The 22,029-nt window shown below is 42.7% G+C and overlaps 2 protein-coding genes across 5 annotated transcripts in view; one reads left to right on the top strand and one right to left on the bottom strand.

Annotated features, from left to right (window-relative positions):
• Positions 1 to 13,676, top strand: part of LOC141997333 (interferon-induced GTP-binding protein Mx1-like) — a 34,148-nt gene extending 20,472 nt beyond the window's left edge. For 3 of the 4 annotated variants that reach the window (XM_074969662.1, XM_074969655.1, XM_074969646.1), the window contains 8 exons: positions 91 to 289; positions 1,176 to 1,254; positions 2,230 to 2,352; positions 4,370 to 4,511; positions 7,457 to 7,615; positions 8,049 to 8,125; positions 9,121 to 9,378; positions 12,788 to 13,675. In XM_074969662.1, the coding sequence (XP_074825763.1) occupies positions 91 to 289; positions 1,176 to 1,254; positions 2,230 to 2,352; positions 4,370 to 4,511; positions 7,457 to 7,615; positions 8,049 to 8,125; positions 9,121 to 9,378; positions 12,788 to 13,021 (1,271 nt within the window). In that variant the 3' untranslated portion in view covers positions 13,022 to 13,675. Of the gene's footprint in view, positions 1 to 90; positions 290 to 1,175; positions 1,255 to 2,229; positions 2,353 to 4,369; positions 4,512 to 7,456; positions 7,616 to 8,048; positions 8,126 to 9,120; positions 9,379 to 12,787 lie in introns of all 4 variants that reach the window. The other variant, XM_074969672.1, reaches the window with a different exon arrangement.
• A 1,568-nt stretch (positions 13,677 to 15,244) lies between these two features.
• TMPRSS2 (transmembrane serine protease 2) overlaps positions 15,245 to 22,029 on the bottom strand; it is a 47,862-nt gene continuing 41,077 nt past the window's right edge. The window contains exons 11-15 of the mRNA XM_074969625.1: positions 21,615 to 21,790; positions 19,753 to 19,848; positions 18,595 to 18,737; positions 17,168 to 17,320; positions 15,245 to 16,787 (exon numbers count right to left, since the gene is read on the bottom strand). Coding sequence (XP_074825726.1) covers positions 16,776 to 16,787; positions 17,168 to 17,320; positions 18,595 to 18,737; positions 19,753 to 19,848; positions 21,615 to 21,790 — 580 coding nt within the window. The 3' untranslated portion in view covers positions 15,245 to 16,775. The remainder of the gene's footprint in view (positions 16,788 to 17,167; positions 17,321 to 18,594; positions 18,738 to 19,752; positions 19,849 to 21,614; positions 21,791 to 22,029) is intronic.

Genomic DNA, 22,029 nt, shown 5'->3' with positions numbered 1-22,029 from the left:
CAGTCCTGCATTAGGTAACTACATACCCGCAATAGATCTTTCCCATCATTAATTTCTGTGCTTGTCTAATCTTATCATATTACTTCACAGGGATCCTGACAAAACCAGATTTGGTGGACAAAGGAACTGAGTCGTCAGTTGTTGATATTGTACGAAACCTTGTCATCCACCTAAGGAAGGGTTATATGATTGTTAAATGTCGTGGGCAGCAAGACATTCATGACAAGCTCACCCTGGCCTCTGCAATCCAGAAGGAGAGAGAATTCTTTGAGCAGCATGAACATTTTAGGTAGTTTTCAAACAGTTAAAGGGCCTGCTCCAAAGTCCATTGAGGTCAATGGAAAGATTCCTGCTCACTCCCATTGGATTTGGGTTAGGCCCACAATGAGAATTATCCTCAGACTTAGCTTGGGGTGCTTGGGGTGGGGTTTTTGTTTTGTTTTGTTTGTTTGTTTTGCATTGTCTGTGTGGTAGTGTTTTCCAAAATGCAAGAAAGAGTTTACATGTCAACTAACTTCTCTTAAAAACTCAGCTTCTTTTCAGATTCAAGTTTGATTTAAGCCCTGATCCAGAAAACCATTTAAAAACGTGGTGACCATTAAACTCTGAAGTAGTCCCAAAGGAGTCAAGTTAAGCACGTGCTTTAAAGTGCATTGCTGGCTCAGGCATTCATGCATATCGTTCTCTCCACTGGGAAGTATGGGGGGAAACTCACTCCCAGGAAAGAGATGGTCTGTGTCAGGAGAACGCTCTCCTCCACAGATGATTGCTCTTCAGCATTTCAGGCATAAAGAGAATTTTTGAACCCGAAAGTGGTTCTGAATCAGTATCCCGACCATGTATAGCAGTACATACGTTCTTATAATACAGCAATAAATGTGGATATTCTTCTCTCATGATCTTTTTCTGAAGTTCTGGTTCCGAACCTTTTTCTGTTCTCAGTCTGTTCAGCAAACAGCTCATCATTTCAAATCTAATCTTGCACATGAGCAGATTTGGCAGGATGAAGTGAGGCTATGGCTGCACCCTCACTAGCATTCCCCTGCTTGATCAGAAGAAACTGTATTTACCTGCTTTGCGTTGCAGAACTCGGGAAGACACTGCTCTCTTGTTCAGCAAATGTGAGTCATAGTCAGCAAATGCGCGGAATATTCATCTTCCTTATTCTGTTTCAGAGTTCTTCTGGATGAAAACAAGGCCACTATCCCCATTTTGGCAGAGAAACTTACAAGTGAGCTTGTGGAACACATTAATGTAAGCTAACAAAGAAACACTTTACATCAGTAACCATTAAAAAAAAAAAAAAAAAAAAGGACCCAATCCTGCAGTTTTGGAGGACTGGGCCTGTAAAAATTATTTCTATGAATAGCTTTAATTACCCTGCCTGATGGCAATCTGGAAGTACATGGTCCACTATACTGAGCCTTGGCTTGGTAGTCAGGTGTAGAGCTGGGAGATTAATTGATTTTTCAGTTCAGCTGCCAAACTGGGGGTATAATCGGGGGAAATATTCATTTTGGTCCAAACATGTTTGGAATTTGTCAGTAAAGTAGAAAAGTCCAGCTCTTCCCCACCTGAAACTATCGGATCATATTCAGATAGTTTTGGGTCGACCAAAACTGCTTTTTTCAGTGAATAAACTATTCGTTCAAAAATTTTACCCAGCAATAGACAGTTGACCAGTATTCGATTCTCAGCTTTGCAGCAGACCTACTGTTTAACCATGGGCAAATCACGTAATCTCTCCGTGACTCAGTGTTCCTGTCTTTAAAGTACGGATTCTGATACTTGCTTTCCTTTGTAAAGCGCTTTGAGATCTATGGATGAGTAGTGCTAACTAGAGCGAACTGTTATCATCATTGTCAACTTTTGGAAGCCTGAATAATTTATACAGAGTGAATATGAAATATTTCAGATACTGTGTGTGCTTTTATAAACAACTGTTTAGTAAGAATGAAAAGGTTGCTAAGATGCACTGGTTCTCTAACTAGGAAGCTGTACTAGACCAGCAGAGCAACACTGCTTTTTTTTATGTAAGAGAAGGACCGAAAAACCTTCCCCATTCTTTTCTCAGTACAGGCAGTGTTGGTTTAGACTTCAAAGCATACCTGGACGTTTAAGGGCCGTGCAAGATTCATAAAGCTCCATGTCACACTCTGAAATGTTCTGTTTCTTTCAAAGAATGGAATTGTCCAAACTGTACAAGTATTATTGTTTTTTCTCCCCTAGAAATCTTTGCCTGTTTTAGAAGAGCAAATAAACATTCAACTCCAAAAAACAACTGAAGAGTTACGCAAATATGGCAAAGGCACACCAAAAGCAGAAGGCGAGAAGTTATTTTTCCTAATAGATGTAAGTATAAATATGTATTTGGTTGTGTGGCACGGCACAGAGAGCTGAACAAGTCCTAAACTTTCCTGATTTTGATAAGCTCAAGAATTTCAAAGGGAACAAATTCATTTCTGCCATCAACATTTTGTAGGGCTTTCATTGCTTACAACACACATAAGCATAAGTGCATCCCTGGATTTAAACCATGGGTGCATTTGGCTCATGGTGTCCAGTTTCATGATGTATTTTGCCCAAAAGATTCACAGGACTTAGAGAAGTGGATACAAAATAACAGACTTACACACATATTCTCTTACCCAAGCTTAACCTCTCTGTCCACAGCTCAGGCAGGTCTGGCTTTTGCCCCGTCTCTGAGTTGGGAGAACCAGTCCACACTGCTTGCAACAAGCTTCCTCTGCCTCTGACTGAGACCTCTCAACCTGTCAGGTGTTTTACAGACACTCTCAGGGCCACCCCGCCCCTGTCACTTGAAGTCCCCTCCCTTTGATATAGTCTGTGAGGTCTCAGCTTTGGCAAAACAAAACCTGTTAATTTCACTGGCATCTGGAAGTAGCATCTCCCAGTAATAGCCCCATTGCTCTCTTAGCTGTTATGAAGGTGTGTACCTGAAACTGTCTGATCAGTTAATCCTAGTTTTGTTTTCTGCCTAGGCCAATCCCCAAGTCCAGTCTGATTTAACCCTTTGAGTTCAAGCAGGCAGCAAAACAAAATGGAACAGGAAACCCAGGTCAAACATAATATTCAGTAGAAATAACACAGAAAGTGAGCTCCTGAGAAAGCCAAGGTCTTTGGTCACATAATTTTAGTTTCAGGGTAACACAGGATAGGGGAAGCTTAGATTAGTACATTTACTCAAAGGTATTAATTTTTATATCCACATATCTAGCTGGCCCCCAACAGAACCACATCTCTCAGTATGAAAAATGAAACTAACAAAAGTGGGATAACGTAGGGCTGCTTCTACCCAGCCTCGCGATTGTCATCTGGCCCCTCTTGGTCTGTGTGGAAAATTGTTACTGCTAATTGTTGTGATGGCTGCTCAGTGGTCTGTAGGAAATGAGTTGGTGGTCTCAGCAGTTCTCAGTGGACTCCACAGTAAGGAAAAAATTGGTCACGCTCTCAGCAAAGAAACCAAGGACTAAATGAACCCTGAGAATGAACTACCCCTCCAGAACAGGACTGAGGCACATGGAATGAATGATGGTGAAGAAGCTCGTACATCTGCTGTCCTGGCTGATAACTAGACAACTTCAGACTCAAAGGCTGCCAGGAACAGTACATTTAAAAAAACAAAACAAAAAACCACTAACAAGTTTTTCAAAAGTAGGTGTTTAAAATTAGGTACCCCAAGCCACATATAGGCACCCAAACAAATGGTCTGATTTTCAAAAATGCTGGGCACCCACCCATGGCCAAGAAAATCAGGCCACTTATATAGGTGCCTGAATCTGGATTTAGGAGCCTAGATATAGGCACCTATTTCTGAAAATCTTGGCTGATATTAGGTCAGCTTTTAGGGTAAAGAGAAAGGGACAAAGGAGGTGAATTAAGATTTAGGTTGGGATTTTCGAAAGCACCAAAGTGAGTTAGCAGCACAAATCCCACGGACTTGTAGAGCAGTTCAACGCTGGACAGAACTTGGTCAATATGACATTATAGTGTTCCATGGTTACGTCTCAGTGATTTCCATAACACACGTCCTCAGTTTACAAATATATGGTTGTCATTTTCCTAACTGCCAGGCCTGTAATCTCAACCTGGGATCTGCAAGTCAAGATAGATGCTTTTCTTTTTGAATGTTCCCCCAGTAATATAGGTTCTGCAGACAAAAGTAGGCCCTCAGCATTGATACCTGTGTACATTGTACCTGTACCTTCATTGGCTTTCCATAAATCTAACTGATTGGAATTTAATAAAAGATTGCCTAGATCCACAAGGAAAATAGAATCAAATTCACTCTTGCTTAGCTATGCTGCCTTTACAGAACTCAGAGTGTTTTTTTTCTATCTCATTACAGAAAATCAAACTGTTTAATCAAGACATCGTGAGTTCAGTGGCAGGAGAAGAAAAGTTGTTTGAAAATGAAATTAGACTGTTCACAAAAATCCGCACGGAGTTTCAAAAATGGGGGAAGATACTTGATGGCAGTGCATTGACTGGTAAGTACCGGGGCTTGCCTGTGAAGCTGCTATGAAATACTCATCGTCACTCATTTTGACTGAAGTTGTAATACAGCTAATCAATCATGTTAATGAAACTAAAAACTTGAAGTGATGAGAACTTATCTACCAAGATCCCCAGCTGATGTGAACTCACATAGCTCCATTGAAATCAATGGATTCCCCCCATTTCCACTGAAGTCAATGGTGCAAGGACAATTTCACCAGCTGACAATATGCCCTTGATTCTCTGAATAATTTGTGTTTAAAAGATTTTTTTTAAAGTCTAGACGCAGCAATTTATGAGTAATAAAATAACCACCTAAGGAACACCCATGGTTCCCAGATAACCCAGTCTGCTAATTGCTTACTGAATCCAGATCTAAAAGGAGAAGAATGTCTCACAGAAATTGAAGTTTAAGATCAGCTCAAAACATTTCTAAAACTCTCCGAATACCCATTAATTCTTCGTCTTGGTCAACACGTAGCACACATTTCTGTCGAGCGGCCCCTATTGCTACACATTTTGAGCTGTCCGTGCATGTCTACATAAACATCGCTAAATGTAATTCTAAATGAATAGTTCCAAAATGTGTGCAGGGGTACATGTCACTGAGGGGCAACTACATGTAGACACAGGTGTATTCTGTTGTCTAATCTGTCCTGTCCCACCGCATACCCAGAGCCAGTTAATCTAAAGGTATTAGGTGAGTGAAAAAAGTAGGAAAACAGGTGGAAAGAGGAGATAGCAGGTGAACAAAAACACAGGAAAAATAGAAGAGGAGAAAACAACTAAAAACCAGTTTCTTTATGATGTTACTTATTCCCTTTGAGAATCAGTTGATGCGCTTGTTTGTGTCAATAGGAGGTGCACTTGCATTGCAAGTAAAATGGAAATGATACTTCTGCCTTCCTTTAGAAAGTAATTTGAGATCTACCCATGAAAAGAACCGGGTATGAGGCAGGTATTATTGTTTATATAGCTGAAGTCATTGCAAGGAAAGTTATCTAACAGTTCTAGTTGCAAATCATCAGAGAGCTGGAATACATATTAAAAATAGCAGATAAATGGAACAGACAATACTTTTACTAAATTATTCAGGTTTTTGGGCTTCCTATTGTAAAGTACATTGGAAGATGTTTTTCTCATTGACTGATTAATTTTACAGACCCCTACATACCTTCCTTCCAAAGTTTTGCCTCTTAAACTCCAGTCTGTTTGATACAAACTACCCCGCAATTTTTTTGCAGTGTTTAATGATAAGCCCATAAGTTTCTGGAATCTCTTGGAACTTCTAGGAGGAATGGTCCTTAAGAACTGAATGAGGCGTTACCTGTGCACCTCCTGCCTCCAGTCATGCATGATTATGGTGGATAGAAAGTTGGCTAGATTGTCGGGCTCATCGGGTAGCGACCAATGGCTCTATGTCTAGTTGGCAGTCGGTATCAAGTGGAGTGCCCCAAGGGTCGGTCCTCGGGCCGGTTTTGTTCAATATCTTCATAAATGATCTGGAGGATGGTGTGGATTGCACCCTCAGCAAGTTTGCAGGTGACACTAAACTGGGAGGAGAGGTAGATACGCTGGAGGGCAGGGATAGGATACAGAGGGCCCTAGACAAATTATAGGATTGGGCCAAAAGAAATCTGATGAGGTTCAACAAGGACAAGTGCAGAGTCCTGCACTTAGGACGGAAGAATCCCATGCACCGCTACAGACTAGGGACCGAATGGCTAGGCAGCAGTTCTGCAGAAAAGGACCTAGGGTTACAGTGGACGAGAAGCTGGATATGAGTCAACAGTGTGCCATTGCTGCCAAAAAGGCCAATGGCATTTTGGGCTGCATAAGTAGGGGCATTGCCAGCAGATCGAGGGACGTGATCATTCCCCTCTATTCGACATTGGTGAGGCCTCATCTGGAGTACCGTGTCTAGTTTTGGGCCCCACACTACAAGAAGGATGTGGAAAAATTGGAAAACGTCTAGCGGAGGGCAACAAAAATGATTAGGGGACTGGAACACATGACTTATGAGGAGAGGCTTAGGGAACTGGGATTGTTTAGTCTGCGGAAGAGAAGAATGAGGGGGGATTTGATAGCTGCTTTCAACTACCTGAAAGGGGGTTCCAAAGAGGATGGCTGTAGACTGTTCTCAGTGGTAGCTGATGACAGAGCGAGGAATAATGGTCTCAAGTTGCAGTGGGGGAGGTTTAGGTTGGATATTAGGAAAAACTTTTTCACTAGGAGGGTGGTGAAGCACTGAAATGGGTTACCTAGGGAGGTGGTGGAAGCTCCTTCCTTTGAAGTTTTTAAGGTCAGGCTTGACAAAGCCCTGGCTGGGATGATTTAGTTGGGGATTGGTCCCGCTTTGAGCAGGGGGTTGGACTAGATGACTTCCTGAGGTCCCTTCCAACCCTGATATTCTATGATTCTATGATTATGCTACAATTTCTAAATCCACTCATGATCAATCAATATTGGACACCTTTTAAAGCACTTGTACTTGTGGATGCGAGGTACACATATCAAAAAGGGGAACAAATATTATTTAGGAAGGCAAATTTCTCCAGTGTTGACAATGTTTTAGTGATGGTCTGAGTTTACTAGAAGGTCTAGAATAGACTTCCTTATTTGTGGCAGTTTTTCAGCTGCTGAAAAGATATCAGACTGATAGGAACATGGGCCAGTAGTCTGATCCAGTACAGCAACTCCTGTTTCCATTAGTTTATATGGTCATCTCAATGACTGAAATGGTTCATTCTTAAAAGTTGTAACAGCATATTTTGGCTCATTTCTACGGAAATCAACTTGCTTAAATGACCAGCTCTGTATTAGTTCTTCCAGTCAAGTGACTTTAGAAAAAAGAACTAAACTTCTTTTAAATCCATTTTTTTTAATAAATTCATTGGATTTAGTGTATTTAAATATTGCTGTTGTTTTAATGTTATAGTTAGGAAAACTATACAAGATGAAGTGTGGAGATTTGAAAAACAGTATCGTGGAAGAGAGCTCCCAGGGTTTGTCAGTTACAAGGCATTTGAGACTATTGTAAGACAGCAAATCATGGTACTAGAAGAACCAGCTATTGAGATACTGAAGAAAGTAAATGGTGAGTTTCATTTACTAAGCTTACCCTAAGTTTCGGAAATATTGGTTTGTCTATATTTTGGTTGACATGGCAAGAGCCGTATCTTGGCTGCTTCAGGCAGGGGAAAATGAATCTGAATCAAACCAGTTTCAAGCCATGAGACAGATCTCTAGACCTCAATCCTCTATGCCTGGCCTTCAGACTTTGAAAGTACAAATTCCTAAATGGACAGTATTTCTGAAAAAGTTAGAAATCGACCACGATAGTAAAATGAAAGATCATCATAGGTTTGACAAGGAGGGATTAAAAATTGCATTGATGAGGCATAGCTCCATGGTAGTGTCATTTGGATAGATATGGTGAATGACCAGTTTTCACAAATCTTGTACTACCAGTAGTTCAGTAATCATGTTTATACTGCTACCTTTATTTTATGTCTCTTTTCTCCCCTCAGAACTTGTCCGAAAATCTTTTACAGAAGTTGCCAAAGATCATTTTAAGGATTTTCACAATCTTAACAGAGCTGTTAAGGTGAGACACCACATGCTGCTCAGAGAACAAAAAAAAAAATTTATTAAAGATCTGGAAATCATGACCTATGAGGAAAGATTGATTAAAATTGACTGAGGGGGGACATCATAAGTTTTCAAGTACATAAAAGGTTGTTACAAGGGCAAAGATGAAAAATTGTTCTCCTTTTCTCCGAGGATAGGACAAGAAGCAATGGGCTTAAATTGCAGCAAGGGAGGTTTAGGTTGGACATTAGGAAAAACTTCCTAACCGTCAGGGTAATTAAGCTCTGGAACAAATTATTGAGGGAAGCTACGGAATCTCTGTCATCTGAGGTTTTTGGAACAGGTTACACAAACACCTGTCAGAAATAGTCTATTTATTATGTAGTCTTGCCTTGAGTGCAGGGGACTGGACTAGATGACTTCTTGAGGTCCTTTCCAGTCTGACACTGCTATGACTTTATGTAACCTGATATAAGACCAGCAGTACTGAATGGCATAATATATTGTATATAGAACTACATGTTACTCCTTCACTCTTGATCAGTCACTTATTTGATAGTTGCACCTTAAAGCAACTTGTGGAGATTACTGCAGACATATCACCTTAATGAATATGTTGAAGCTGAATACAGCATCGGCAATCACTACATGCTGTATCAGAACATATCAAATGATCCCTTCAGTATTTCCCCTGCCGTACAAACCCATCCCTAGGGGGGTTTCTCACATAGTTGGCAGCACAAACACTCCTCTGTTGTTCATACTTAGGGAACTCAAGCAGCAGGCTTTTGGCTGTCCCTGTCCACAAGTGTAATGGGGACACAGAACAATGTGGCCTCTCCTGCCCGTTGACACAAAACCAGAATCTAGCACTTACCCTGTGCTCTTGAGAACCCTGTGACACCATGTTACATGTTACCTGTCGCATAGGGCTGGTCCTGTACTCACCTGTACCACCTGTTGTTTAGTGGTTTTTGATAGTTTTCTTTCCCCCTCCCAATCCCTTTACAGGACAAAATTGAAGACATTAGAGACAAACAAGCACAGGAAGCCGAAACAATGATCCGAGTCCAGTTTAAAATGGAGCAGCTTGTATACTGCCAGGACAATGTTTACAGCCAAGACTTAAAAGTTATCAGGGAAGAAACACCAAAGGAAGCAGCCAACAGTCTGAAACCAGCCTCCTCAGTTTTCAATTTTGGAACTGTTCCAACCCAGAACCACTCTGCCATTAAGGAAATGGCTTATCACCTTGAGGCATATTTCAGTGTGAGTTTATGGATTCCTACCACAGCAGTTTTTATTCCATTCCAAATCCTTCAGCATGTACTAATACCGTTCCCTTTGCAGACAATAGGAAAAATGTATCTCTTTGTTTTTAGTTTAAGAAAACACTGGTACCATTTATAAGGCAAATAACACCCCACACACACACACCCCCACCCCCTATGTCCATGGATAACATCTTTTTGCATTAACTGGAATTTTGAACAGCCGATGCAAAATGTCTGTGGGCAAATTCAGAAGTGATGTGAGAGGGATGTACAGTATCAATGTACAGAATCATTATGTAGGGGTAGTCACAGGTGAGTGCGTAGCAGAGGCCTGCTTCATCCTGCATCTGCCTTTTGATTGAGGTAGACTTATGGCAGGAAAAGCAGTTTTCAAATTACACCAACTTTCAACTTAATGACAAAATTTATGCCACCTCTGAATTTAGCCCTACATCAACTCAGAAATTAAGGTCCTGATTTTTAGGTGAGCCGTAGCCTGGTCTGCAGCGATGCACCACTGGCAAAATTCAAGTGCAGTGGCACAAAAATGGATGCATGTGTAGATACAGATCAGTGCATTCATAATACTAGAGCAGCTATTGAACAACCAGGCCTCTGTTCTCTCCCCGAGAACAAAATGGAAACTACATGTAGCTCCTGTTATTAGAAGTGGTTATGTTAGCAGTAGATGTTATGAGGTAGGGTGAAAAGGCAAAAGAGAACTTGCTTTTACATCATCTCACACAGATTTGTGGTGTCCTATAGTGCTTCACTTGGCAATAGGTTAAATAACACTAGAACAGTAAATCTGCAGCAAAGAGTCATTAGACACTCAGCATAGGGTTGGCAGGTGTCCAGTTTTCAGCTGGAATGCCTGGTTGAAAAGGAACCCTGGAAGCCCTGGTCAGCACTGCTGACCGGGCCATTAAAAGTCCAGTCGGTGGCACAGTGGGGCTAAGGCAGGCTCCTCATACCTCTCGGAAGGCAGCAGCATGTTCCTCCTCTGGTGCCTAGGCTTAGGGACAGCCGGGGGCTCCGCATGCTGCCTCAGCCCCAAATGCCAGCTCTGCAGCTCCCATTGGCCAGGAACTGCGGCCAGTGGGAGCTGCAGGGGCAGTGCCTGCAGAGGGGGAGAGTGCAGAATGCCTGGCCGCATTTCTGCCTAGGAGTCAGCGGGAGGATGTGCTGCTGCTTCTGGGAGCTGCCTGGAGCCTATACCCCCTCCCATGCCAGAGCTCTGATCCCCCTCCCACCCTCTGAACCCGTCAATCCCAGCCCAGAGCACCCTCCGGCACCCCAAACCCCTCATTCCCAGCCCCACCAGAGCCTGCACCCCTAGTTGGAGCCCTCACCCCCCTCCCGCATCCCAACCCCCTGAGTCAGCCCGGTGAAAATGAACCAGTGAGTGAGTGTGATGAGAGAGAGCGACAGAGGGAGGGGGATGGAGTGAGCAGGGGCGGGGCCTCAGAGGAGGGGCAGGGCAAAGATGTTCAGTTTTGTGTGAGTAAAAAGTTGGCAACCCTAAATCAGCAACATTTTCAAGAGACCCTATACAGTTAAATACCATCAATTTTCTGGTTTGTCACTTCTGATCATGGGATTAAACACCTAAATACTCTTGGAAAATTTTACCCTCAGCTTGATGATTTGAAAGGAGAAATGTTGGGCAACAGACTGAGATTTCTCACAAGTGTCCTTCATTTAAGTTTCCTCTGCCAGTCAGCCATCTTGAATAGCTTGTCTGAATTATAAATTGCTGCCTCTGTTGTACTCTGATTTGTTAGATTAAGAGGGAACTAGCTCAGTAAAAAGCAGTTAGCTTTCCTGGTTCTAAATAAGTGATCAAAGCCCCAGGTTGACATCCTTTAAGGCTCGGGCATAGCACTAAGGCAGCCCTGTACTTCACCGGACTAGTACAAATAAGTTCTAGATACTGGGAGTTGACTTTGGGCTGTGCCTATTTGACTGCTTGTGCCAGACGGGTTGATTATGTTAAAGGGATTCAAGCTAGAATCCTACGATTTGAAGTTTGTGATAGTACCTTAGGTTTTGTCCTACATAATTACTTATGGGCCACTCCATTACTACCCCCAGCAGTTTGTGAAAGCAGGTCAGCCACACGCTATGGCTGCTGTGGAAGGAGTTTTCTTTACAACAGTACAGTAACTCCTTGCTTAATGCTGTAGTTATGCTCCTGGAAAATGCTACTTTAAGTGAAACGATGTTAAGTGAGTCCAATTTCCTCATAAAAATGAATGTAAATAAGGGGAGTTTAGGTTCCAGGGAAATTGTGTGTGTGTCTGTCTGTGTGTGTGCGCGCACGCACGCACACACTAAGTTTTGAGCAAACAATTGAATACTTACACAGCAGTGATGCTTGTGTAGCTTGGTTGAGGTGGTGGAGTCAGAGGGTGGGATATTTCCCAGGGAATGCCTTACTGCTTAATGATGGACTAGCACTCAGCTGAGCCCTCAAGGGTTAATACGTTGTTGTTAATGTAGCCACACACGTGCTACAAGGCAGCACGAATGGAGGGAGGGGAGACAGCATGGCAGAGAGAGACAGAGACACGCACATTGCCCCTTTAAGTATGCTGACCCCACTGTAAGTACATTGCCTTTTTAAATAGATCAGCAAGTTGAGGCAGCTGCTGCCAGCAAGCTCCCACCATGCTCTGTGGAGATGGGGGGGCAGGAGTGGGGGCGGGGGGACACGCTGACATCAGGACCCCTCTTCCCCTGCATCCACGCAGAGCAAGCAGGAGGCTCCCAGGCAGAGGGCAGGAGCAGCACATGACAGTGGGGAGAGGGACAGCTGAACTGCCCGGCAATTGACAGCCTGCTGGGTGGCTGCCGCACAGGGAACTTAGGGGAGCTGATCGGGGGGCTGCCGGGCCACCCTGGTTCTAAGCCCCCACCTGCTAGCTCCACAGGGCTGCTCTTTCTGCAAGCAGTGGACAAAGCAGGTGGCTGCCAAACAACATTATAAGGGAGCATTGCGCAGCTTTAAATGAGCATGTTCCCTAATTGAGCAGCGATGTAACAATGTTAACACTTACAGTAACTCCTCACTTAATGTGGTCCTGATTATTTACAGGATGGCACTCTGCTGGCAAGTCAGCATTAATTAGGTTATACAAGTAGACTGGTCTGTCTTGTGTTTATGCTCCTGAGAAAACTTGTGGTTGAAATTAGCAGTGCGTCTCATTCATGTTTTCAAATGGGATTAAAAAGGAAAAGTTGCATCTCAGCTGTCTGAACCATTTCCAGACTAATTCATGAAGATACTCACTGGAACAATCACTTGACACAGAATGTTGTAGCTTCTTACTGAATTTCGCTAGAGAGCCCTTCCCATGTCCTCTCTTTGATAGTAATGTTTTATAACCATCTTCTGTTTTCAGAGTGCAGGTAAACGTCTCTCCAGCCAGATTCCTCTGATCATCCAATTCTACATCCTTCAGGACTTTGGAGATAAATTACAGAATTCAATACTGCAACTTTTACAAGAAAAAGAAAAATTGAACTTCTTTCTTCAGGAACGGAAAGACACTGCCGATCGGAGGCAGTTTCTGAGTGGACGAATTGATCGTCTGACACGAGCTCGCCTTTGCTTAATAAAATTTTCTGTGCTGTAGTAGCCTCTCTGCTTTAAATGGTCTGTTTCAAATGTCAGTTCTTGGGACTGAAAAGACCTATAGCAGAGCTTTGTATAACCCTTTAGAAATTGTGCATCTATCTACATTGGCCTTAAAAACTGAATTAACTAAGTCAGAGTTTAGCTAAATCACAAAGTTGCTTTAACATCATCAGTTATGTGTGTGTCACATGTTCATCTGTGAACCATTTTATTTTTAAAGTCTTGTTTTAGTTAGTTTAGTGTATAGCATTATGAATTTCTTATGCTTCCCCGTAATTACGTTGCTACTGCGAAACATTCTGCATATGTTCATTTTAACAAGTGAGGACATGAGCTCTCTGGTACACACCATACAACCTTCAGTAGGCAAATGAATTAAACCATATTGCAGTCAGAGACTGAACCAAAAGTGTAAGTATATGCTTTCCTACTACTTTTTTGGTTGTGTTCTTCCACATGCTTTATTTCAGCCATGGAAACTAGTTAGTCTATTTTAACATTTTGGAAGTATGGTATATATTTAAAAAAAAGAAAGGTAAATGTCACTTTGCAAGTCTAGTGTGAAGATATAAAGTTGTTAGATGCTGGATCCGGTGTATGTGTTTGACACCTGATGTCCTGGCCCAATCACTGGCAAATAAACTAATCCTAATGTGGCTCAATAAATAATGAGTTGTTTCTGTGAGTGTGTACTGTAATTATGCTTCTGTGAAACTCTACAAGTACAGTATGAGTTTTAATAAGGCGACTGAGGTTGATACTATCAGATGGTTCAATGGCCTACCCAAAGGGGTGGTAGAGAAGTATACATAGCTCAGGTTGACCTGTGTTTGTTAGCCACCGTGGAAGAGCTGAGGGACAAATGGGCATAGACTGACCTATCTTTAGTGTTCACTACAGCTGTGTGGTGTGGAAACTTTCTTGGCCCTACTCAGCTCCAGAAACTGAAGTTTCTATTTATAAAAAGAGGTACATTACTCTGCTGCTATTCAGTCAACAGTAATGTGGGCTTGTAATCTTAAAAAGAAAAAAAGCCCTGAAAGTAACACTTTTGGACAAACAGGTTTTCTCTGGTTAAACTTCAAGTTATCCTTCATTCCATAGTGAATTTGGTGAATACTTTTCTTTCAAGTATCATCGGAACACAGCATGTGCCGGTTACAACTAAAGATAGGTCCAGTACTGACTCAAATCCAACCTTCTATCCATCAAAGTAGCAAAATACATAGTTCCCCTCAGCCCTTACTGCCTTTAAAATGAGCTTCCTTGCCACTTGTAAGTCCACTGATCCAGTATCACTAAAATTGTCCTTCCCACTGAAGTTATTTGGCAGTGGGGGTACTCAGCACTTCTGAAAATCAAGCCAAGTAACTTGTTTAAAGGACTACCAGGAAGCTTGCTGAAAAATTGGAGGGAAGAAAAAAAAACAAAACACAGTTCCCTTTGGTGCCCCTTCTTGTGCTTAAATCAGAAGATATCCTTCATCTCTGAGGCTCTCAAGGTGCTTTGTAGCAGGGGTGGGCAGACTTTTTGGCCTGAGGGCCACATCAGGGTGTGAAACTGTATGGAGGGCTGGGTAGGGAAGGCTGTGCCTCCCCAAATAGCTTGCCCCCTGCCCGCCCCCCTCAGAACCCCCAACCCATCCAACCCCCCCTGCTCCTTGTCCCCTGACCCCCTACCCCTAACCACCCCCTGGGACCCCACCCCCTATCTAACCCCCCTGTTCCCCCCCACAACGTCCACCCCATCCAACTGCCCCCCAGAACCCCCTGCTCCATATCCAACCCCCCAGCCCCCTTACCATGCCACTCAGAGCAGCATGTCTGGCAGCTGCGCTGCCTGGCCAGAGCCAGACACGCTGCCGCACTGCCTGCAGAAGCGCGCAGCCCCGCCACCCAGAGTGCTGCCCACACAGCAGCATGGCTGCAGTGGAGGGGAAACAGCGGGGGATGGGCTGGGGGCTAGCCTCCTAGGCCAGGAGCGCAGGGGCTGGGCAGGACAGTCCTGTGGACCTTCATGTGGCTCATGGACCGTAGTTTGCCCACCTCTGCTTTATAGACTTTCAGTCAGACAAAAAGATTGAAGGAGGTAGAAATGCTGTAATAAATTACTGCAAGGAGAAATGATTTGTAAAAGATTTATTAGTTGTACCACTTGTGTGCAAGACAACTGCATTTGTTTTCTTAATGTATACCAAAACAAGACAAAATTTCTTGCTATTTTAAAAACAAAAAACATCATTCCCCAAAAGAGATTTGTCATTCCTATAAAAAGTGACTCATTATGGCCTTTATCCCCCCCCATGAACATTCTAGCCTTTACAACCATTTTTAAAATATTAATTAAGTGGCACTGATATAACAGATTGTGGTTCCAAAACTGAAGTGGAAATTTCTCCAACTCAAGCTTTGGGAATTAAGGTACCATTAAGTAACAGCAAACTTGATCATTTCACTCCCTTAGAATTGGAGAGCACATAAAGCAAAAGAGACATACTGAGTATTACTTTTGGTCGATTTGTCAGAGCCATACCAGTCTCTTTTCAAACACATCCAGAATTAGAGCATTTTATTTTTCCTCTCCTAGAACATTAAAATCAGACTTATGTGAATGGATATTGGCTGTGTTTTTTGTTTTGTTTTTCAAAAAAAGCTTAAGTGATTGGTCTCCTGCTAAAATAGCTACATGGACAGGTACAGAGAACTTTCTATGGAATTAAAAGCCAGATTCCTTTAAAACTGAGGTAGTCATGTGTTTAAGTGGAAATGGGGTTGGTTGTGTTTTTTCTTGCATCTCTGATTTCAACACTTTCCAAGCCTTCCGTACCTACACTTTGATCACAGAGAACAACTACATGGCAGGCAGCTGCACAGCAAAGCTTTGTTCTTTGCATTTCAAAGAGGAAGGTTCTCACAGTCAGTTAGCGGCTCCCCGCTCATAAAACTGAGCATGCTACTGGTACACAGTGTCCTGCCACAAGCCGGAAGAGCTGTTCTGTGCTGGCTAGCTTTAGAACAGTAGTTACCGTATTTCTCCTGCATGCTAGATGTGGGACCCAGGAAGGGTAACCGTGAAGAACAATGGCACATTTTCAATTACCGAGCTAAACGCTGATCCTATTTATGTTGGGGTAAATCCAAAGAGATCAGCCTGGCTGTTACTGCACCTGTAAAGATCCTGAGGATTTTTAACTACCTGAATATATGCCAAGACATCTCTCCCTGCCTCTACTCTCCAATGCACGAAACAGCTTCCCTTCACCTATAATGCCAAGACTGACATTTGCCATGTGTTTTCCTCTTTAAGTCACCAGCTAGGACCCCAGGGATTCATATTTACACCACTACTTACATTTAAATTAAATTATGCCAGTAAAGCAAGTGTCAAACCACCCTGCTTGTAATTGAAACAGTGATTATTTCAGTTACAAATGTGATTACGGAAAACCCTATAAACTCGGAAGCTACAAAACTAAAGGAACAGGTCAGTTACCAGTTGACAGCAATTTTGTGCCACCAGGCATCATAATGAGAAAGGTGCTTGTTGTGAGTCTGCTACTTCATTAAATAGATCAGTCACTGCAGCCAGCACAGAACTGAGTGTGCAAAACTTCAGGTTATTTGCAAGTAGTAAAAAAATTGTAAGGACCTAGAAATTCTTTTAAAAAGTACATAATAAGGTAGCCAAGAAAGCCTTAGTTCCATTTAGGATTGTTCTTGAAAATGATTCAGCACGAATGGCAGATACCATGATCATCTATTTGCCTGTTTAAAAAAAAAAAAAAAAAAAAGTGGTGAGTATCATATGTCTCAGTTTTCTCAATCACTTGATATGATGAGAGCCAAATAATGGCTCTCAAGGTCATTAAAAATGTGATGTTATTTTTCATAATATGAATAATGGGAATTTGGAATAATAAATGGTGGGTTCTCTCTAACTCAAAGTCTTTAAATCATGATGTGAGGACTTCAGTAACTCAGCCATAGGTTAGGGGTCTCTTACAGGGCTGGGTGGGTGAGGTTCTATGGCCTGCAGTGTGCAGGAGGTCAGGCTAGATGATCACAATGGTCCCTTCTGGCCTTAAGGTCTAAACTCTATAAGCCTGTATAAAATGTTGAAGAAAGAGCATGAATATATATTTTACCTGCATATTTCTATAAATCCAGTCAGTGAACATTGTCATATTTCCATACACTCCAGGTTTTCCGCGACTGGCACAGCCAGTTCCCCAGCTTGTGTCACCAACTAGCCACCACACTGAGTTTTTCTCAGTTACTAACGGACCTCCACTGTCACCCTGGACAAAAACACGAGCCCACAAGCATGCTATTAGTGACCTTGCCCATTGGAAAGAGCTGATAAATACAGATTCAAACATTGTAGCCAAGTCCCAGAGGGAACAATAAAAAACCCCCACTGAGTATTGCTTCCACAATGCATCTAAAACGGATGTTCCCAAACTTTTTTTGCTGCAATGCCCTGCGGAGATTCATGTCCAGGCATGCCCTCCTCTTTCTATGAACACCTATTCATATTCCATGTATTCCATGAACACCTAGGGTCCAGGACCCCACCCCACTGCTCCCCAGCCCACAAGCCTCCCCTGTCCAAGACATATTTCAGGCGGGCAGCCTCAGCAGGACACAGCCAGCCATGCTGTGCGCTCTCCTTGTGTCCCTGCCTCTGGAACCTGCCGGAATCATTAACAGGCCGCAGGATCCCCTGGCCTTGGCATGATCCCCAGCACGCATGTGCAAGAGCCTATGCAGGCAGAGAGGACCTACCTCCCAAGGGGGTGTGTACACAGCAGCTTTTGGAGAGGCCAGTGAGCTGCAATGACCCGACCCGACCCACCCCACCCCTCCTGCACAGAGAGAGGCCATGCCTTCTCACTCCACTCCTCCCTCCTCCTTGTTATTTCAGCCTGGCAGCAGGAGCTGAGCCAGAGGCTCAGCTATTGGAAGAAATTCTTATTTTATCAATGATGTTTTGAAGAAACAAGACAATTCTTAATCAGTAAGGTCCTTGCCTCCCCGATAACCTTGTTGTGCCCCATCCCCAACCCCGGGAGGGCATACCCCAGTTTAAAAAGCAAATGATCTTGAAACAAGTGCTACCTCAGTTACAGTACTACACAGTCAGCTTACCCAGCAAAAATGCAAGAATTCATATATTGTTGGATGTGTATTAAGATTGAGTGTGACTGGTTTTCCCTTTTCTCAAAAGCAAGAGAAAAGTGTTGCTAAATTTGTGAAAAGTCACGCATTTTCAGCGCTCTTATGAAATTGTTACAGATTTGCATTTGAAAATGAGGGGACAAATTTAGCAACAACTGGATACCTTCATCAAAGACTGAGGAACTGGGATGGGAGAATCCAAATAGCAGCCCTACCTCTAGCAGTTCTCTCAGCATGATGAAAACTGGAAGCCTGACTGCAATGCTTCAAAGACAGTCACTTGTCTATTTAGCTAGACCTGTCATAGTCACTAGCATTTTAAATACCCTCTCCAGCAAGTATTAGCATAATCAAAAATTAATATTTAAGAGCTAAAATAAACACAGATTATTACCTGGCAGGAATCCTTTCCTCCTTCCAGATACCCAGCACATATCATGGTAGGCAAAACTAAGCCATTATAGAAACTGGCAGAATTACATCTAGAACGTTGTATTAAAGGCACCATTACGGCATTCAAGACACCTGAACTTTTACCTAAAGTTGAAACATGCACACACACAAAAATGAAGTTAGAACAGGTCTCAGATTGTCATGTGTAGAAGTTACAAAGTTGCTTTCAGTGGTTCACAAGATCAAAAACAAGTCAGCAATGCCTTGGCATAAACACGGACATTTGATTAAAAAAAGAACACACATTAAAAGAACACTTTTTGAAGATGACAATACTTTATCCTGAAGAAGTATGTTAAAATGCCAGAACATAAAAACTGCCAGCACAGCTGTAAGTTGATCAGTTACCCGCAGAACTATAGGAGAGAATGAACCTACAAGGTGTTGAACCCCCCCCTCCCGCAACTTTCTGCAAGTTCACTAGGAGTTAGGGTGCCCTGTACCTTACAGGAGGCACTTGACACTTTCCCTAATCAGGCTCCACCCTCCTCCATGGCCTGAGAAATCTCTGCTTTTCCCACTCACTGCAGCTTTACTGCAACCCTGTCTTCTTGTCCCAAGGAGAGCATCAGGAGCCAGAGGATATTCCCTCTAGCGAATATAAACACTACACTACACCACCCTCATCCACTCCCAGACAAAAATCCACACTCCCCCCCCCCACACACACACAAGGAACTGCTGTAGAATGCACCCCACTACACTCTGTCACATGGGTGGGGCACACGCTCACTACAGCGTTTCGAGCCCCTGCTAGCAGAGATACAGAAGACTGTCCGATTGCTAGACTGCCAGGATGATCCTAGTTTCCTTTTTTTTTTTTTCCCCCTTCCTGCACTAATATTTCTAACCCCATACTTAGTTGAGCTGCTTTGCAGACTGGTGTGGAGAGACAAGTTTCTTGACAATACCAGACATTTTGCCTCAGAAAGACGACAACAAGACAGAGCGAGTGACAGCAAGTTGGCAGGGATCTTTCAAATTGTCTCCTACCCCATGAAAGTTATCAGCATACCGCGGATGAAGAGCATTTTTTAGTTTAGTACAAATGTAGAACAAAACTAGATGTGTCCCAGTATTTTAGAACCAGAAGTCTCACCCCCTTGGTGTTCTGCTCCCCATCCAGATACCCAGCACTGTTGATTAGGTTGGAACATCATTCCAGGGTTAGGCAAACAAACAGGTGCTACAGTGTCTGGGAAGTAAGAATATACTGGTGATTAGCAAGCCTAAGTAAGAGAACATAAATTTAAAAAACAAATTCTATTAGAGGGTCTTCCACCCAGGAAGAGACCCATGCTACACTGAATACTAGGGACTCCAAGTACACGCTAGTGCTTTTAAATATAAAGACTCCTCCCCTGTCCATTTAGCTTCCTAGCATCTAAGCAACTATTGTGGTCATAAAAGCTGCCAGCCTGAGAACACGAAGACCTCTTTATCCACAAGAAGCACAGGATGGGTAGAAAGAGTGTAGGCTTCCAAATGTTTCTAAGCCTTGACCTAAAGTTTCAGCCTCTGGGGATTCAGAGGGAGGTTAGTTCCCTCTCCATCACTCAAGTAACATTTAATTAACAAGCTAATGCCAACTGTTTTGAGAGAGTTTCTTTTTGTGGGGATGCCAGAGGGAAGAAGACATGGAGACGAGACACTGATCCACTAGGACACAGACTGAGGGCAAACATTGGTCAAGAATGCTTAATTCACATGAGCATTGTGTACTTTCCATGCAAAGTCCTATTGAAATTAGCATGTTGCTTCTTTCACAGATTCCAAATAGGTTGTGCACAGTAGGCACACGAGAAGTAGAATATTTGTTAAGCAAACCTTTGTTTGCACCTTAGCATGTAGGGCTCATGCTATTCCTAGTAAACACACACACTTGCCTATCACCAGCAGCAAGGGGGAATTTTCTTCATGCTAGTTTTGCCATTTCTCCAAGTGCTATACACTGTTTTTCTTCATTGCATCTTGTTAGAAAATCTTAGGACTTCAGGTAATTTGAAGAAGTTTCTTGAATGCCTTAAAATTTGGGGCACTGGAGTAGAGAGCATCCTCTCTGCCATCTCTCTCTGGGTTCACACTATGCTTGGTCTTCCAGTTTTCACTTCTAGTTTGGCCACTGTGCTTCATCTAAAAAAACGCCCACCTCAGTTTTGCACGCTCTTCAGGGATCTGAAATAGTTTTGCTTCTTTCTGGAAACTGTTTTAGGTCTTGATCCATTGTGCACTATTCAGTTAAGGGCAAGGTACAGAAGTTAGTAGCAGGGCCTGGGAGTTATGTTTGTTTGATTTTAGTAGTTCATTTTCAAGTGCTTTATAGTGAAGAACTGTATGCTGTTTTGAGGGAGAGGATTCTAGGAGTTATATAGCTAGTCTGAAAATCCCTGATGAATTGATTATGTGGTACACACACTCTGGATTTAGAGTGTTTCCTTATGTACCTCCTCTTTTCATAAGAAGATCACTCGTCACATTTGATGTGCAAGTCCCATATGTTGCCGTATATTCCTTGCACGTACAGACTCTCTGGAAGGCCACTATGGGTAGTTAATAGAATGACCAGGTCATCAACATACAGCAAAGATTTAATTTCTCATTCATTAAGAATCCCGGGTCCCAGTAGAGTTGGCAGATCATTTAAGTGTACTTGAAGAGGGTAGTGCTGACATTACTTCCCTGCCATACCTGCAGACCTCTGAGAAAAAACACACTTTTTAATTGGGTGTCAATTTATCACAGTTTCTATTTTGTAGCAGCTTAGTGTTCAGTCCTGGCTCACTGACTACATGTTATTAAAATATCTTCCCATGCTTTGTATTTTTCTCATGTTTTCTAAGTGTCTGCAGAGTAAGCCCTTCCTCTTTAACGGCTGACACAATTTAAAAAATAAATAAAAGGGGGTGGGCAATTTCTGCAGCCGAGCTTTTGGGTTTTAGCACAGAACAAGAGAATACCTACCAGTAAAACTCAGCGGTGTCTGTAACTTCATCAGGGCAACATCGTTGTCTTTAGAATCTGAAGCATAATTTGGGTGGGAAATTATGTTCTGCACCCTGGATCCACTTCTCTCGCGCATTTCCTTTTGCGTCAGAATCCCAGCATACACTCTCCAGTAGTATGGAGAAGAAAGCTGTCTGGAGAGTAAAATAAGGTTAGACTATATGCTTCTGTATTAAGCAGAAGCCCCATCTTCTTTCTCCTGCAACAGCCAAATGATTTCAGATCTCATTGACTTTTTACTGTGAATGGGTAAGCACGCACATTGAACTATCACCTGTTGTTCCCAATCCTCCTTCGGTTGCCAAATTTAATAGCAAGAAGAGTGTTAATACATTTCATCTATATGTGGCAATGAAGCTGGGAAAGCCAGGGT

This window comes from Natator depressus, chromosome 1, assembly GCF_965152275.1.
Source record: "Natator depressus isolate rNatDep1 chromosome 1, rNatDep2.hap1, whole genome shotgun sequence".
NCBI lineage: Eukaryota > Metazoa > Chordata > Testudines > Cheloniidae > Natator > Natator depressus.
Note: the sequence above shows the minus strand (reverse complement) of the source record. Positions and strands in the feature narration are given on the sequence as shown.